The sequence below is a fragment of the Phalacrocorax aristotelis genome, chromosome 6 (genome assembly GCF_949628215.1).
Source record: "Phalacrocorax aristotelis chromosome 6, bGulAri2.1, whole genome shotgun sequence".
NCBI classification, from domain to species: Eukaryota; Metazoa; Chordata; class Aves; order Suliformes; family Phalacrocoracidae; genus Phalacrocorax; species Phalacrocorax aristotelis.
In genome coordinates, this window is record NC_134281.1 from 34,035,886 (window position 1) to 34,053,184 (window position 17,299).

A 17,299-nucleotide genomic window follows, 5' to 3' on the forward strand; every position below is an offset into this window, starting at 1 on the left:
GCTTATTCACCTTCTCCTCACTGACAGATCTTCCTCTTCCCAGTTGTTTCAATTGAGATGCTCCTTGGGGCAACATCTGTCTCTTGCTGCAGGTCTTGTGCCCAACCAGTGCTGCAGAGCCCAGTCGGCTGAAGCAGGAGCAGTACAGCATGTGATAAAGCCGCTGCCAAGTCCTGCAGCCAGGGTGTGTGCTGAGCACCCCTCCAGCTGCTGCCTCAGGGAACCTTTGCATGCAGCAAAGAGATCAAAATTAGAGGATTTTTCACCCTCTGCTTTGATACTGCTACGAGCAGGGGAGTAGAGCAGCTGTGTGGGGACTGCCTGTGGTGGCCATTGACCCCTACCTGCCACTGACCCCTACCCACCATCAACTCTTGGTTAATGAATACGTGTGTGTCTCTTGGTGCAGCAGCCCTGATGGCAGCCAGGGCAAACAGAGCTGCAATCTCACGAGCTGTGCACAAGGCCAGGGTCACGGCATGCACCAAGATGAACTGTGCCATCAGCCTTTCACGATCCTGTCACTGCAGGTTGTCCCCAGTAGGATTTCTGTAAACACCCCCACCCTGAGCGTCATGGGAAGCCACCTCCAGCCTCAGTTGTGCCACTGGTGCAAGGCAGCGTTGGGCTGGAAGAAGGCAGGCTTTTGTAGGTGACAATGCTTTTTCCTGACTGTTCTTGCTCTTTTGGAGGTTAGGAGCCCTCTTCTGCTCTCACTTTCATGTAGCACATGATAAAAAGTCAAACAGGAGTTTGCAGATATTGGGCAGAACTACTTCTAGGGCCATTAGAAATGTTGAAGCTTTTGATATTTTTTTTTCCTCACAGAGTTTTGAACACCCTAACTTTTCTAATTTTTTTTGCCTTCTCACACCTGCAGTTCACTTTCTTTTTGTTTCCCCTTTTAAAGAAAAGGGGGGGGGAAATGGGGAAATGTCCAAAATATTTTTTTTTCTTCCCTCCCCTCCCCCCTGTCCTGAGGAGAATGGCAGCTGGGAAATGATGAGCCAAGAGGTCTATGGCCTTTTCCTCTTTCAGCTGCTTGACAGCTGTGTTACTTCATGTAAATGATTGACTCTTCCTGCACCTTTGTTCCCCTCCTTCTGCCTTGGGTTGACCATTCCTGTCCCCACACTGGGGCTAGGAACAGGTGTGCTTTCTTGCTGTGCATCAATCCTGGATGTTGTTTTCCAATAAAAGTTTTAATTCACAGAAGTCATCCTCTTCCTCCTCCAGGTCATGTCCTGCAGGAGGAGATCCACACCTCCTCTAGGCTGGGAATCCATAAAGCCAGCTTGGCATTTTATTTGTATTAAGTCAGCTTAACTACAACTCCAAAGTTGATCCCTTGGAAAGCCAACCAACTTGGCGGATAGTGGAAAAATTAGCAATTTCATTCTTTTTCAGTTTGGTTGTTCAATCATTTTTTTGGCATTCTCTGCTCTATTTTATTTCAAGTCAATTTAGCATGAATTAAGAGCCCAACTCAGACAACTTTAGAGGCTGCAGCAACTGCATGCTGTAGGCTTTCAAACAGGCGTACTTCCAGCTGAACGGTTCTCCCCCAAGACCTGTCTGGAAGCAGGGATTTGATGGATGAACTCACACAATGAGACTTAGATGAAGAGTGCAGACATGCATTGCGATTTGCAAACAGACCCCTCCATACTTGCCTGCGCTTTGTCCTTCCCCACAGATGTCCTCTCAAATATGTTTGCTCCATTTATTAGAAGGGGGGGAAAGCGGTCAGATGCTTTGAAGAGGAACCTGCCTGATGCCAGGGTGGCTTATCCCTGGCATGGCACTGCCAGCTGCCCTCTCTGCAGGGGAATAATTGCAGTGCTGGGGTGGAAGGATGTGGCAAGGTTGGGCAGCCTGGTCCTACCTGCTGCTCTTGATTACATGGGTATCACTGTGCCCTTTTGGACAGGGGGGTATGTGTGCACGCATAGGAGAGGTGCTGCTCATCCCATGGGCTGGAGGTGGCTGCCACTACTCAGTGACCCTGGGATCTATCTTGCAATAATTTCAGTCCAACACTTTATTTCCTAATTTAGGAGATCTGCACCCACAGCTCCTCCTCATGTTACAGCTCCGGGTTTACTAAAGTCCAAACAGTGCGAGTGGCTCATCAAAAAAAACCCTCGGCGCTGGCCCTGCCTCCTGTGCAATGCTGTATAAAAGAGATTTGCCCTTTCGAGGGAGCTCCTCCAGAGCTGCTGCTCTTCTCTGTGAGAGAGCCCCTGGGTACTAGGGAAAGCTCTTCTACCCTGCCCAAAACTTACACACGTACCTGAGGGCTGCACGGGAAGTAGGTGAGCAGGATCAGCAAGAACCGCCTCAGGTTATTTAAGGAGCTGGGGAAGTTGTGCTGGGGAGGAGGTGCCCTGTTCCTGTGGGCTGTTGCCAAGGCCTGCAGAACCACCTGGGTGAGTGTGCCTGGCTGGTCTCCACTCCACCACAGCCATGTTCTTCCGCAGGTGGGCAGGACGGCATGGTGCAGCGCGTGGCGGTGGTGGGCGCAGGCGTCAGTGGGCTGGCAGCCATCAAGGGCTGCCTGGAAGAGGGGCTGGAGCCCACCTGCTTTGAGCAAAGCGAGGACATCGGGGGGCTCTGGCGCTACACGGTGAGTGGCTTTGGCTGCCTGGTTTGACCTGGCTGGGGGAAGCCTGTGTCCTCGGGGCTGGGAGGCTGCACCCTGTGTGCCTGCACCGGCTTGCTCTGCTCTGATGGTTGCATGTGGGAGGGCTTGGCTGGTTCAATACAGGTCCCCAGGTCCCCTCTCTTACCCTGGGGACAGCCTGGCCATCCCTTCGCTTGCTGAGCCAAGTGCCCTCTGAACTGCCAACCCCTCCCTTTTGGGGATGGAGGGAGCTGCCAGCTTCTCCCTAGCTAAGGGGCTGCAAACCCCTCGGGGTTGCAGTGAAGGCATGCTCATACTCCCTTCAAAGCCCATGGAGACAGGGATACCTCTGAAATGCAAGTCTTCAGGTCCTGCAAAAATGACCCTGCAAAAGTTATTGTGCAGGGCTGCCAGCAGTCACCCCACCTGGGGAGCACTCACTGCTACTCTGGGTAGCTCTCAGCGTGCTTTTGTGTAGTGGCCATGCACCACAGAGCTAAAAAGGAGCCTGAATTTATAATTAGATGGTCAGACCCAGAGCCATTTTGTGCCATGTGCCTACCCTCTGGCAGGCTGAGGCCGAGGGTACAGTTTGGGGTGTGATTGCAGTTGCAGGAGCAGCTCACAGTGCTGTTGGGGAAAGAAATTGAGCCCTTGTGAGTTAAACCCTGGGGCAGAGGGGAAGGACCAAGAAAACTTGTTCTGGGTGATCTGAAACATTTGATTCATCTCAAAACGTGGACCACATGTTTTCTGTCTTTTCTGGGGAAGGCTCCAGCAAATTCCTCCAGAAAGTTTGGCAATATTTTTTGATATGTATAATGGAGGATTTCAGAACAGAATACCACTAACAAGGGAAAATGTAAAAACCACTTCAGCTCCTTATCTGTTTGGGGTTTTTTCTTTTATTGGAAATTGGTAATCATTTGGCCAACCCATATATGAATTTTCCAGCATAGAAACCTCGCTGCATTTTTCCCAGCTCTGTCCTGACATCAAAGCCATCAGGAAAGGGAAATGCATTGCCTGTGTTTTGTGCTGTTAAGAGCCAAGTGTCAGGGCAGACACAGTAGGTGCCACCCCCTTCCCCCCCTCCGATGGGGAGAGGGTGATATGTGGGGCTAGCCTTTTTGGGCAGAACCTGACCAGTCCAGCCCGGGCCACACTGCATGCAGATTTTGGCAGATTCTCCCATGTTCTGACCTTCTGTTCATCTGTGGGACACTGGCTGGCTGGCATGGGCATTGCTGGGTGGCAGGCACAAGCCTCTGACCATGTCCCAGGCCAGACCTGCCCTGTGGTTGCATAAAGCATGGGCACATGAGCCGCTGCACCGAAGCAAAAGTAACCCGCTGGGCTTCTGCCTTCAATTGTGCAATCGCCAAGACCATGCTCACAAAGGACTGATGGCTGGATGCGCCCATGTGATTTTTGGAAGCTTTACAGGAAGACCGGGAGGAAGCTGGGCACAGGGAGGTCCCACGTTACTTGTCTCCTGTGATATTTTGCATGTGTCCATGTGCACAAGTGTAGCTGTGTCACACCTGACCTCATGATGTGTTCTGGATGTGCAGTAGAGAAGATTCAGCATGGCCATTCCACCGTGCTCCCTTCCCCTGAGGTTTTCACTTTCCTTGGCAGATGCACATGTAACCGGCTCCTAAATGCCTCGGGCAATGCAAACCCTTGTCCCCCAGCCTGTTAGGACACTTCTGTGCTCATAGGGGTTTATCTGATTATTGCACTTGATGGCTTTGCCATTTTTCTCTGGCTCCAGCCTGGAGATGAAGGCCAGGGTGTGATGGTATCTGGAGGAATTGTTGCAGGGCTCCAGAACAGGCAGGGGTCATGTCCACCCCCCTAATGGTATGTGTCTATGCTCCTCTCTCTCCAGGACCAGACAGAGGAAGGCAGAGCCAGCATCTACCGAACCGTCTTCACCAACTCCTGCAAGGAGATGATGTGTTACTCCGACTTCCCCTTCCCTGATGACCACCCCAACTACATGCACAATGCCAGGCTACAGCAATACATCTGCAAGTACGCCGAGCACTTCGACCTGCGCCGGCACATACAGTTCAAGGTAAAAAGCCTGGAGCTGAGAAGGTTAACAAGTAGCTGGGGGACCTGGGCAGGAGGGCCATTGCCTCTGAGCCTCAGTCTTCCTGCCACAGGGAAAATCATGGCAGAAAATATTCTGGGGGAAAGATTCCTGGTTTTGTTAAAGCAGGTCTCATCAGGTCCCCTTTTTGTGCACTCCCCAGAGCTGCTGGCATGAAATTGCAGGGGCAAATGTCCCTGGTCTCCCTGGGACCTCTGAATCCCACTGACTCCTTAAACATCTTGGTCCACTCTGCAGAAACCAATGGACCTGTTTCTTTTCTTTCCTTTAAGACCCTGGTCACCAAGATTAAAAAACGCCCAGACTTTTCTGTGACGGGGCAATGGGAGGTGGTGACCCAGAGAGATGGGAAGGAAGAGATGGCAGTTTTTGATGCTGTTATGATTTGCTCTGGGCATCACGTCTACCCAAACCTCCCCCTTGCTGACTTCCCAGGTAAGCTGCATGTGTGGAATTCATCTGCTGAGACAGAACTGAGCAAATACCTTTTGTCACAATGTTCTTACCTGTAAAAAATGCCTTTTCAGCATTAAAGGGAGAGCAATATTTCTGGGGGTGGAGGGTCTGTTCAGGAAAACAAAACCTGTTTTTTTAGGAAAAAAGACTCAGTATCCAATCTATATCAAAGGAGGGACAATGCTAATCTTTCCCAGAAAGAATTATTTCAGGCTGTTTCCTTTAACAGAACACTTTTCATAAAAGCATTTTGTAAACACTTTTTTAGGCATTTTCACATGATTTCTAGTAAAAATGTTATGTGTATTACCCAGCAGCCTTTGGCTCTCTGTGTACAGGCACATTATTGGGAAAAAATTTATCTCTGGCAAGAAATATTTGGTGCTGGGGGTCTGTTTAGAGGACACAAGCTTGAGGCATCAACCAGTCAGGAAAACTTCCCTCAGGTCCTTTGCCATCTTCTCTTTTAAATATGAAAGCTGTTTCCCTGTTGCTCACTGCTGCAAGGATTTAAAGTCATGCTGAGGGGATGGAGTGTGCCTATCCAAGCATGTCAGGGTGTTGCTGGGCTTGCAATAGTACCCTTTTGGGGTATGAAAATACCATGCAAAGATACCCTGTGCTTTGCACACTCTTTCTCTTTAAATGTTGAATGAAGCCAGAGACAAATCCCATCCAACTACAGGTTTGCAGCATCCCTCTGTGTACAGGAGACATCTACTATTGTGAGAAATGCTCAGGTGGATGCTCCAGCATCATCTGCAAGAAAGGGAGATACCAAGGCCAGCACAGACTCTCATTTTCATTCTTGGGGTGAATTATGACCCTTTCTGTTCTCCTCCCCAGGAATACAGAAGTTTAAAGGCTGCTACTTCCACAGTCGAGAGTACAAGGAGCCAGAGAAGTTCAGAGGGAAGAAGGTGTTGGTGATAGGCTTGGGCAACTCTGGCTGTGACATCGCTGTGGAGCTCAGCACCATGGCATCACAGGTACAGGGACCTACACTAGAGCCACTGGGGAAGTGGGGGTGAGGGGGTCACCATCTGCTCGAGCATGTGCCACCACTACTGTGAGACAGCCCCAGGGACTTGCAGGGGGCATCTCACCCCTTCCTGGTGGTCCCCCCAGGTCTACCTGAGCTCCCGAAGCGGGTCCTGGGTGATGAGCCGTGTCTGGGACAAAGGCTACCCCTGGGACATGCTGGTCATCACTCGTTTCTGGACCTGGCTGGGGAACATCCTCCCCAGGGCACTCAGCGACTGGCTGTATGTGAGAGGCATGAACCGGTTCTTCAAGCACGAGAACTTCGGCCTCATGCCACTGAACAGGTATGCATGGAGCAATCCATCCCCACCCCCCGGGGGTGCTGCTTCTGGATGGGGCTGGACCATGCCTATCCTGGGCTGGCAGCAGAAGCCACCTCTGTGACAGCCCCTCCATGTTTGCCCTTACAGAACTTCCCGCAAGGAGCCAGTGTTCAATGACGACCTCCCGAGCCGCATCGCCTGTGGCGTGGTGGTAATGAAGCCGAATGTGAAAGAGTTCAGAGAGACCTCTGTCTTGTTCCAAGATGGGACTGTACAGGATAATGTTGATGTGGTCATCTTTGCCACTGGTTACAGTTACTCTTACCCTTTCATGGAGGATGCATCCATCATCAGAAGCAGGGACGATCAGGTCACCCTGTACAAAGGCATTCTCCCTCCTTGTCTTGAGAAGCCAACCATGGTAGTCATTGGGCTGGTCCAGTCCCTTGGGCCGATCATCCCAACAGTGGACCTCCAGTGCCGCTGGGCAGTCAAGATGTTTCAGGGTAGGTGAATGGGCACGTGCTGGGTGAAGATCTATTTTATGTTAATGGGAAGTAGCATGTCACAGCAGCAATGGGCAGGCTCAGACTGAAAATCAGTGCAGTGCCTAAGCAATGAGGAGCACAACAGGGTTTGGTCAGAAATATGAATAATGGGTTCTCCATGTGATGGGGTGCTTTTTACTGAGGGAGCAGGTCACTTTTCAGCCCACTGCAGATATCAATGAAGTCCCTGTGGTGTGTCTGAAGAGCCTCTTGGGCATCACTGCACACCTTTAAAGACAGAGGAGCCAGTGTTGTCACATCCTCAACACCCAAGCTTGACCCGAGCCTAGTTCTTGACACTAAAGGGAAAAGAGACATCCCAAAGGGCTCAGCTGATCCCTGCAGACCCCATCAACTGCAGGAGGGATCTTCTGGGCATCACTTCCTTTCGTCAATGCTCTTCCTGCCCTTTCCAGGACAGTGCATGCTCCCTCCAGTCAGTGAGATGATGGATGACATTGATAAGAAAATGGGGAAGAAGCTCAAGTGGTAAGTGCAGCTCCTGGGACTCCCTGTGCTGGCAGAAAAGCCCTGCCATTGTCTCAGCCCCAAGTGGGCTTGATACAGGCACTGCAGAGGCCTGAATCGGGCAAGTTTGGGTGGAAAGTTCATGACAGAAAGATTTCGGGTCTGAAAACACTAATTTGATGACATTGAGTGTTATCAGGCTGAAAAAGCATTTCTCATTCACACACAATCAGGGTGAGGCCCCAGCAGAATAGAACATTTCCATCATTATTCTTCAAAGTGACTCTTTTGTTTTATAAAGTCCATGGAAGTACCTTGCTTTCCCCCTCTCTGAGTTTGTCAGATATTATAGTGAAGCAATACTTTAAAAAATATGAATATAACCAGTAAAAGCTGAACCTGGTCCAAGCAATGTTTTCTTTTGTTTTTAGAAACCATTGCATTGTAGGAAGTTTCAAAATGCAGTGTTTTCTTGTGAGCCAGATTCCTCCACTAACAGCAGCAGTGATCCGTGTCCCCTGGAGCTGTGGCCCCCAGCCAGCTCTGCTCCTCAGGTTTGGTGGGGGAAAGCAGAGGACAGTCTGCCTTCACTGTGCTTAAAGAAAAAAAAAATCTAAAAAAAGAAAAAGAGGGGCGGGAAAACCTAAAGCAGCCCATCTTTTCCTCTCCCCTGAAGGTATGGGAACAGCACCACACTGCAGACAGATTATATCACCTACATGGATGAGCTGGCGTCAGCCATTGGTGTGAAGCCCAACATACTGAAGCTCCTGCTGACGGACCCACGGCTGGCCTTGGAGGTTTTCTTCGGCCCCTGCAGCCCCTACCAGTTTCGGCTGACGGGTCTGGGGAAGTGGAGCGGGGCCAGAAAGGCCATCCTCACCCAGTGGGACCGAACGCTGCGGGCCACACGAACGCGTGTCACCCCAGCCACCCCCACTGCCTTCACGTCCCTGGCCACGCTGGGGGTGTTCTTCCTCCTGCTCCTCCTTGCCACCCTTTATTGGTAGGGGAACCCAAAGAGGCAGGGCAAGGACAGAGGGGGATGCAAGAGTACTGACCGGTGTGCATGTGTGGGATGCCTTCTCCTGCCGGGCAAGGTGGGCTGCTGCCCTGCTCATTATCCCGGAAATAATTAATCAACAGATCGCTAAAAAATTGCATCAACAAATTAGGTGCAATCTCCATGCTTGGTAAATTTGGGAGGTTCCTCAGCTGAGGCTGTGAAAGAGTGCAAATACCAGTCCCAGAAAGTAATGCTGTTTATTTTATCTTTCTAAATGTGTTCAAGTAGCAGTGCATTGCTACATGTCTTTAAAAGTCCCTGTCTACTGTCTCTTTTCCCAGTGGAAAACTGAAGTCAAAATGTTTAGTTTTTTGAGAAAAGTTTTGGTGCTTGTGCTCTGGCTAAAATGAGCTTGCCTGAATTGTCCCTTTTGAAAAGATAATTTTCACAACAAGTAACATCCATCTTTTTCTCCAGCGGGGAAAGATGCCCAAATGAAAAAAAGAATTCAGATTAAAATATTAAGAGGAATACTCTGGTATGTAAATAAATGGCCCACCAGCTCTTAGAGCAGCATCTGGACTTTGCTGGAACATGTGAGCATCTGAAAGGTGATATGAACAGTGTCTGCCAGACAAAATGCCTGGCCCAGCTGGGGCTGTGTAACCCAGTGCTGTGGCTCCTGCAGCCAGGGTGAGAGCATCCTCAGAGAGGTCCCTCTCCAAGCTGATTCACTTCCTACTGGGCATTACTGGCTCCATGGCAACAGCTTGGATGGGCATCCACACTTTGGCTCACCTGTCTCTGTAGCCACCCCCAAGGTTTGTCCAGGGGCAATGGGGATGTGCCATCTGCCCAATTGCCTGTCCTAGGGTGGGGGCAAAGCTTCCGATGTTCACCCTCACCTGAGCAAGTGGGAGAGAGCTGGACCAATCCTGGTAAGCTGCTGAACTCCTGATGTAGCCAGATCCTGCAGGCTTTCTCTTTGCATTCATCTGCTGGGGGTGGAACCAGACCATGGCATAATTTGGTGCTCCCCAGTAAGTGCTCTGTCCATGGGCAGCTGCAGCCATCTCTGATTTTCACCTCCATAAAGTAATAATTTTAGCCTTGCAAAATGCACCATGGTTTTATGAAAGGCACCACGTAAATGTGAAATAATACCATTACTGTGAGCTCTAGCCCTGGAAGTGAGACTGCTGGATGCCTGTCGTTCCCTTTTCAGTGCCTCTGCTTGTGCACTTCTTCCTGCCAGGAGATGAAGGGGTTTGCCTGCTCTTATTTCTTCCAGTCCAAATGGCATGTACCTGTGGTGGGAAGCAAACCTTTCCTACAACTGTAGTCTGACTCAGAAAACCTGAGATGTACTGACTATCTCAAACAAACATGAATAAAAATATAGTGGCATCATCTGATGAGTTTTTAAAATTCTCTTGCAGTAAGACCCTGTACAGCTTGTATCAGTGTGATTTTTTTTCTTTCTATCTGGTGATGGTAGCCTTGTTAACCAGCTAGGACACAGACCATAGTGGTGGGGGTTGTCACCCCCATCTTTATTTATATACCAACCTTGTGCTGAGCTGAGCTGCAGGGTGCTGGCATGACCCACACTGAATGTGATGTGTGCTGGGAGCCCTTCCCTTTTGGAAGTCAGTCCTAGGCTTTATGAAAGAAAGGGCAGTGGGTAGGAGAGGCAGCTGTCACTGCTGGGAGCTGTAGGATGCATGGGGGAGGTGTCAGGGCATCAATGGGACGAGTAGAGATGATGTCAGGGAATGAAACAAGAGGGTTTGTGGGGTGCTGGCAGAGCAGCCCCTCTTCCCCAGGTGTGGTCTATCAATGGATGTGGGCCAGGCTGTCACAAGGGCTCTCTGGGGCTGGCTTACATCCATCTGCAAAATGGGTTCAATGACCTCATTATTATCAGGCATGAGGTCATGGTCTGTGTCTGCACTGCTGAGAGCACACCTGCCACACCATGCTTCCCTGGGCAGGTTGCAGGGTGTTTCTGCTGGCCAGAGGATCATGGGGAAGCTATACCCAGCTGCTATTTCTTAATTCCTCTGTTCTGTAGCTGTTCTCGTGTGTGCAAACCCACTATGGGATGAAAACCCTAAACCCAACAGCATCCCCCCAAATGAGGAGGTTATGGGGTAGTCCTTTGCAAAGCAGACATGAATCCCATGTTTCCTTTTACACTGGCTTCTACCTTCCTCTGCTATTTAAACAATTATTTTACACATGCAAACCCGGTAACCACCCATGATACTTTCACCCGTTACCAGTTTTTTCCAAAAAGCCAGAATTTTAGCCAGCATTTCATGACATTGCTAGTGCCGGATGCCTTGGGGATACCAACACCAAGGCCCATTGCTGGGTGAAGATCAAGTGAACCTGCACAGTGTCCTGCAGACTAAACACCATGGCAATTACTTTTGCTTTGCTGGAGCTAGTGCTCCACCCAGCAAGGACCAGTTTGTCAGCCCAGCCTGCCTCCTACAGCCCAGAGCTTGCTGAAACAGTGGGAGGCAACAGCATCGGTGCCGGGGAGCCACAGCGCCTGCTCTGTGCGCCACGCAGTGCCACTAGGGCCAGGGTCTTTGTCCCTGTAGGGGTCAGTAAATGCTTGTTTCCCAGAAATCTCCCACCCATTAAAGGGCACAAGATAGGAGGGCCCAAGCTAGCCCGTGACTTACAGCTGGCCCAGCTATTTTAGAGCAAGGGAGGATGGGAAGCACAACTGATCACCCAGCTCTGCCAGTTTCACATCGGCATCACCAAGCATGCAGGACCCCACATACTGAAGCGTTGGCTGTGGTTTCCTTTCAGACTAGTCATCAGGAAAAAAAAAAGATGCCAGGACTTCTTAACCACCCGCCAGTGCATTGTTGTCACTGAAACTAATAGGAAGGAGGTACTGACCATTTTTGATGCTATGATGGTTTGTGTCTGGCACCATATACAGCCATATGTCCTGCTAGAGTCCATCCAAGGTAAAAGCTGTTTATAGAGTGCTGCTAGAGGCACATTTCTAGGAGCAGGGTTAAAAAGCTGCATATGTACCAGATGGTGAAGTTATTTCCAGAATAATACCAGCTGAGCAGCTGTAAGGTGGGAAGCTGGGAAGGCGGCTGGCCTGTCTGCAGCCAGCCAGGGCTGCTGGTGCCTGGGACCTAGCCTACGCCCCACTGGAGGGGCTGAAACCAAAGCCTTCAGATTATCTTTGGCTGGAAGCAAATGAAGGTACACTATGAGAGTTGCAAAGGCACCACCCTGCATGGTCTGGGGAAAAGCAGAGGAACAGCCCAAATGCTCAGCCAGCACTGGTCCCCTTCCAACACCTTGGTGCTTCATCCAACACCTCAGGGCTACATCCAGGCTATCGCGGCTGTCCTTGGCTTTTGACACAAATATTGCATGGCATGAGATGGATGATTCACTGCTATTCGATAACTCCTCCCTTATGCCTCACAAAATGAGGTTTAGACCTTTGAAAATATATCACAGCTGTTTATGCTTATGTTTCTGGTTTCATTGGCAAAGCCCAGAACTGATGATATTCCCAGAGACCGTGCGGCTGTTACTGGGAGCCAGTGCAGGAGGCAGGCAATGCAGACCCATGGTCCCCAGATGGGTTAACACTTGCTCATGTGCATCTCCCAAAATGCTCACCTAACTCTTGAAGGACTTGCTGCAAAAAAAGACCACAGTAGCTGCTTCCCTACTTTCTCACCAACTCAGTCCCTGCTGCAGCCCATTGTCGGTGATGCTGGCAAAAATCCCACCTGGTGGGCAGGGTAGGGATTATCCTCTGGGTTTATTGGAAAAACGCTGTTTGTAATGCCAGCCCTTTTTGGTGCGCATCCCTGACATTTTGCAGTAGTGGTGTTGTGCGAGTCCTGTGCATGGCATTGGGAAATGGGGTGCTGGGAGATGGTTTCTGAGCTTGGGGTCTTTATCTCTGGGAGAGGACAGTGGTGAGGCGCAATGTGTTTCTGAGCTGGTTCCATCACCGTATGACGCTGTATTTTACAGGAGAGCTGTCGGGGAGGAGCACGTGTCCCAGCTCCCCTCCTCCAGCCAATCTTTAAATGTCTGCCAAAAAAATAACGTGGCTCTTTTGCAATACTTAGCAAACAGCAGCTCCTATTTCTGCTGTCTCAGCAGCAAGACAATGTTTCAATAGTTCTTACAGACCATTTGCTGCATTCATTCACTTCCCATAGCTCTTTTTTTTTCAAGGATGGATGTGTTTCTCATGAGCCATCTGAGCTCGGGCAAAGGCAGCTCTGTAACACAGTGGCCCTGAAGCAAGAAATGAAATGGATCCATGAGCTCAGCCCTGGCTTCATCCACCTTTCCTCTGTCTCCTGACCCAATGTATATAATCTGCCATGTTACAACTACCAAAGTCTGGGTCCCAGCACCCTGGGATTTTAGGTTGTACCAAAAGTTGTGCTGAACATTGCAGTTCTAGGCTCCTGGATGCCTGGACACTCCTTCCGTCTGTTCTCTTTGCAGATATTGAGAAGTTCAAGGGCCAATATTTCCACAAGACCCCCTGAGGGATGCAAAGGTAAGACCATTTTGGCATTTGGTCTGGGGAATTTGGGGTCGGACATGGTGGTGGGGCTCTTCCAGAGGCCAGGGAGAAGGAAGACCCTTCCAGAGCAGAGGGAATGGTCCCTACTGGGCAGCCACTCCTGGCAGTGCCTTTCCCTATGCCTTAAGATCACCTTCTGGAGCTAATGCTCTGTTTTACAATGCTGCAATCTTTCTAAATGTCTTCAGGGAAAACAGGTACGGGTGTGATTATCAGAATTATTGTGAAACATAGATCATGACAATGGTGGTTGATGTGTCCTGCAGACCAACACCACTTCAGGCCACACTTTCTTTTTAGGTAAAAGTAAAAAATATTTTTATTATGATTTGCTATCATGAATTTTGTTGGTTTTTGTGATTGATGTGTTACAAGCAGGATGTTTCCCCAAGAAGACTATGGCCCAGTCCCACACTACAGGTATTTCTGAGCACAGAGGATGGAGGAGTTGATACCTGGGAAGACAGGAAAGACGAGAAGTCTTGTCTCTAGCCCTGGCCAACACATTATTTATTCTCTGGACACTAATCCTTCCAGACAAAAAAAGTTTTGTTGTTGCATTGTGGAATTGATTACATATTTTGCAACCTGAACAAAATCATGGAACTCCTTCAGCAAAGGGTAGGACTGGGCTGTCAGGAGGAAGCGCTGGAGGGCCAGTATTGCTTCAGAAAAGGCAGATATGGGGTGGCTGGTCTTAGGATTTGCCTATCCCGTGTCTGATTCAGATCAAGGTATTAATTAAGAGTACCTATTGTCAAGTTATTCCATGTGTCACTGCTCCTGTTCCCAGACCCACATTGTATGGATTAAACTGGAGATCCCAGGCTTTTTTAATTTCCACCCCCCAAGGTCAATGTTTCCCTTCTCCTTCCAGTCAGAGGGGACAAAAGGGACAGAGCTTGGTGCACAAACTCCTCCAGCAGCATCGTGTCTCCTTGCTGCACCTCTCCATGCACATTGGGCGATTGTCTCTCCTCCTGCTGCCTACCCTCTGATGCCATTAGTCCATTTCATTATTTGCAGTCTGGCTGCCTTGGCCACAGTGGCCCAACCTCCCTCAAACCTCATCTCGTCAGCTGGGTGAAGCTCTCAGATAAATAATCCAATACTCTGTCCCCTGCAGAACAATTTCCTCTTAAAAAATTATTTCCAAAATATAAATAGGAAACACCCACCTGTGGGGCTAATCTTCACTGGTGCTGAGCAGCCCCAAGACCCCAGGACCACCTGCGAGTGCTCAGCAGCTTCTCAGACCAATTAGCAAGCCAAGGCATGAGCCAGTCAGAGCTTCTCTATCAATTTAATCTGAAAAGTTCCATTTAAATTGGAGGGTAATGCTGCAAATTCTCCTAAATTATTTCCAAATGTTGTCAGCTTGTCTCTGCTGTGAGACAAAACTTGATGGCCATGCCAAAGGCAAGTATGAGTTTGTGTGGGAAGTGCTGGAGTCTTTGTTGGTTTTTAAAACAGGTAAAGGGAACAAGGTGGTAAATGTTGGTTAAAGCTACTTTGGAGGAGAAGATGGGTCAGATGTTCCTGAAGTCCCTTCCCATCCTGTCTCCTAGGGTCTGGTGAAGCTGCCAGAAGTAGAAGAAGATCTGCCAGTTGATGTGAGCTACAACAGCTCTGCAGCACTTGTGTTGGCTCCTCAGCAGGGCACTTCTGAGTGGTCTGAGAGTAGTGCCTTGCTCAGTGTCGGGGATTTTGTCCTCTTAAATAAAAATCTCTTTTCTGGGAATAAATGTGTAAAAGTGCTCCTTTGCGGGAGGCTAGGGTGGTGCAGGAGCATGTCTCTGCCTGAATTAGGAGTGCTGCCATGTCCCTGTGCTAGTGGATGGGAATGTCAGCCATGGGCACACTGCTGCTGGAGATGCTCTTGTAGAGGTGGCAGGAACTGAAAGCATTTGAACTGCCTGGTCTGGGAGAGTGGTCAGTACAGAAAGGGGTCAGTTGCGCTGACTGAATTTTTGAAAACACTTGAGGGCTGATGGATGACTTTACCTGGCGGTGGTGGTGGTAGTGGTAGGAAGGCACCTTCTGCTTGGGGTGTGCATGTTTTAACCATGTGCTTTCCAGGCAGCTCTTCCTTATGATTATTTGCTTACAAGTTATCTTAACTTTAATTGCGGTTTGCTCTGACAGTCTCTTCACTAGTTATGTTTTATTACCTGTGAAATGACAGGCACATACCCTAAGCCCCTGAGGTTTGACGCAGAAGCGATGAGGAGGGTCTAAAGCCCTTCCTAGTGCTGCATGTTATTTGGGTGCACCTCCCACGGCACTTGGAGTGTATGTGTTTATCTGCTTTGAGTCCTGGTGCAAAGACATGGTGAGCAAGGAAGGGTGTATGTGTCCATCAGGGCTGTTCTTGTGAAGATTATTTGAGCAGTTGGCTGGGGAAACTCTTAATTGTACATTTTAAAAACTCCAAAACCAATAATTTTAAAACTACAACTCTCCTGGCTTCATTAATGCAATATGAGGCAGCAGGTTTAACAAGCAGCTTCTCCTTGACAAATTCCACAGGCTACATGCCTGGAAAACACACTGACTTATTATTAAATTGGGTTAAACTTTGCCAAGTACGCTGGGGTAAAACACTTGTGCCCTCCATGCAGCAGCATCCTTGCCTAGCAAGCAAATCCCTCTCCTGTAGTACCTGCTAGAGCCTATGTCTGTTCCACCACATCCTTTGGGTCTCCTTAACAGTGATGTCTCCTCTGAGGTTTCAGGAAGAGTTTAAGATATTGAACGTACCTAGTTCTTATTACAAAGAAATATAAGTGCCCTGTCAGTGTTTGTTGCTGCTTACTGCAGTGCTTCAGTGTCCTCTATGTCCTGGAAGTAATAAAGTAGGAAAATGGCCCCTGCTGCTCGGGGTAGCAGTTCTGTATTTTATTTTTTTAAGGAGGAAAGTGCCTTTTGGCCCTGGGGTCAAAGCATAAGCAATTTTTTTCAGAATCAAAATCCAGGCTTTAAAAAATAAGGGGCACAAATACATCTTCCCACCAGCAGCTCCTTGCAGCCTCTGTTCACTCCACGATCATCATATCCTGCAGCCTCGTGGGAAGCAGAGGGAGGCAACAGCCGCCTTTCAGGCAGCCCCACCTGTAGAGGTCCCTGGAGAGAAGCTGGAGAGATGGGTCCTGTGTGGATCTGCTGTCAGGGGATGGCAGAGCACAGGTTGCAGGATGTCATCCCCTGCCATGCCAGCAGCGGAGGTGAATAAAGCAATCAGAATTTCCCTGTGTTTCCAAGGGCTTCGCAGCATCTGGGCATGTGCATAATTACAGTAATTACCCCCCTGCTATCTCGCTGTCCATCTCCACTAATATTTTGTGTTCTGCATACCTGGTCCAGATCATCGCATGGTTATTTGGAAAGGGAAACACCACAGATCTGAGACAGATTGCAGGAAAGTGAGATTTAATCCCAGGGCCTTGGGGCTTTGGAGGTGTTTCTATCCTAGACTCATGCAGTAACACTTGCTGCCTCCCATCCTCTGCCTCCAGACAGGGTCCAGACCAGATCCCCCATCAGGTATGGCTGAAGTTGCTACTGCTGTAAGCAGCTGCAGCAAAGGCATCTGGCTGCATTTCTATGCCAGTAGCTCATCTTTGACAAAACTACATCTGTTCCTCTAGACAACTTCCCTGAACCACCCTCCCAAAAGCACTAACACCACTCCTGGGAAGCTGCCACAGTGTCCCTCTAACTTTGAGTCACCTGGATGCTTACTGGGAAACCCAACAGGAGTAAGCACATAAAGAACAAAATATTTGGCTTTGTGGATTCCCTACTCCTTTTTTTGCTGAGTACTGGCAAGCATCTTTGCAGGTGCAAGGTTTTGTGCATCTGGAGAAGAGTCCAGTGGGAGGGAGGGCTGGGAGACGTAGCCTGAGCAAACCCCAACAGCGTCAAAGATGTGTGAGGCTTGTTGCCCATCTGCCTCAGTAACTGCATCCCACTGGCCTGGGAGAACAAAATCTGAATTTTGTTCTGAAGTTTGATTTCACAGGCTCTAGCACTTGCAAGTGCATCACTCTTGCCCATTGCTTATGGGGCTGGGCCCGAGCATGGCTGGGACAGCCAGCTCCAGACTAGACACATGCTCCGAACACAATGGGGTAAAACCCCAACCCAGGAGCCAGGCATTGGGCAGA

At 49.4% G+C, this 17,299-nt stretch overlaps 1 protein-coding gene across 3 annotated transcripts; it reads left to right on the plus strand.

Annotated features, from left to right (window-relative positions):
• The first annotated feature begins 2,209 nt into the window (after positions 1-2,209).
• LOC142058950 (flavin-containing monooxygenase 3-like) lies at positions 2,210-9,940 on the plus strand. Of its 3 annotated transcripts, none has more exons than XM_075097045.1 (9): positions 2,210-2,315; positions 2,481-2,626; positions 4,518-4,706; positions 5,018-5,180; positions 6,048-6,190; positions 6,330-6,529; positions 6,656-7,014; positions 7,473-7,545; positions 8,201-9,940. In XM_075097045.1, exons 2-9 carry the CDS (start codon positions 2,495-2,497, stop codon positions 8,532-8,534), a joined length of 1,593 nt encoding a protein of 530 aa, XP_074953146.1. In that variant the 5' UTR covers positions 2,210-2,315; positions 2,481-2,494; the 3' UTR covers positions 8,535-9,940. The 3 variants fall into 3 exon arrangements, with proteins under 3 accessions (XP_074953146.1, XP_074953147.1, XP_074953148.1); XM_075097046.1 differs by having other exon boundaries at positions 2,234-2,311; XM_075097047.1 differs by lacking the exon at positions 2,210-2,315 and adding an exon at positions 2,324-2,344.
• The last annotated feature ends 7,359 nt before the right edge of the window (positions 9,941-17,299 follow it).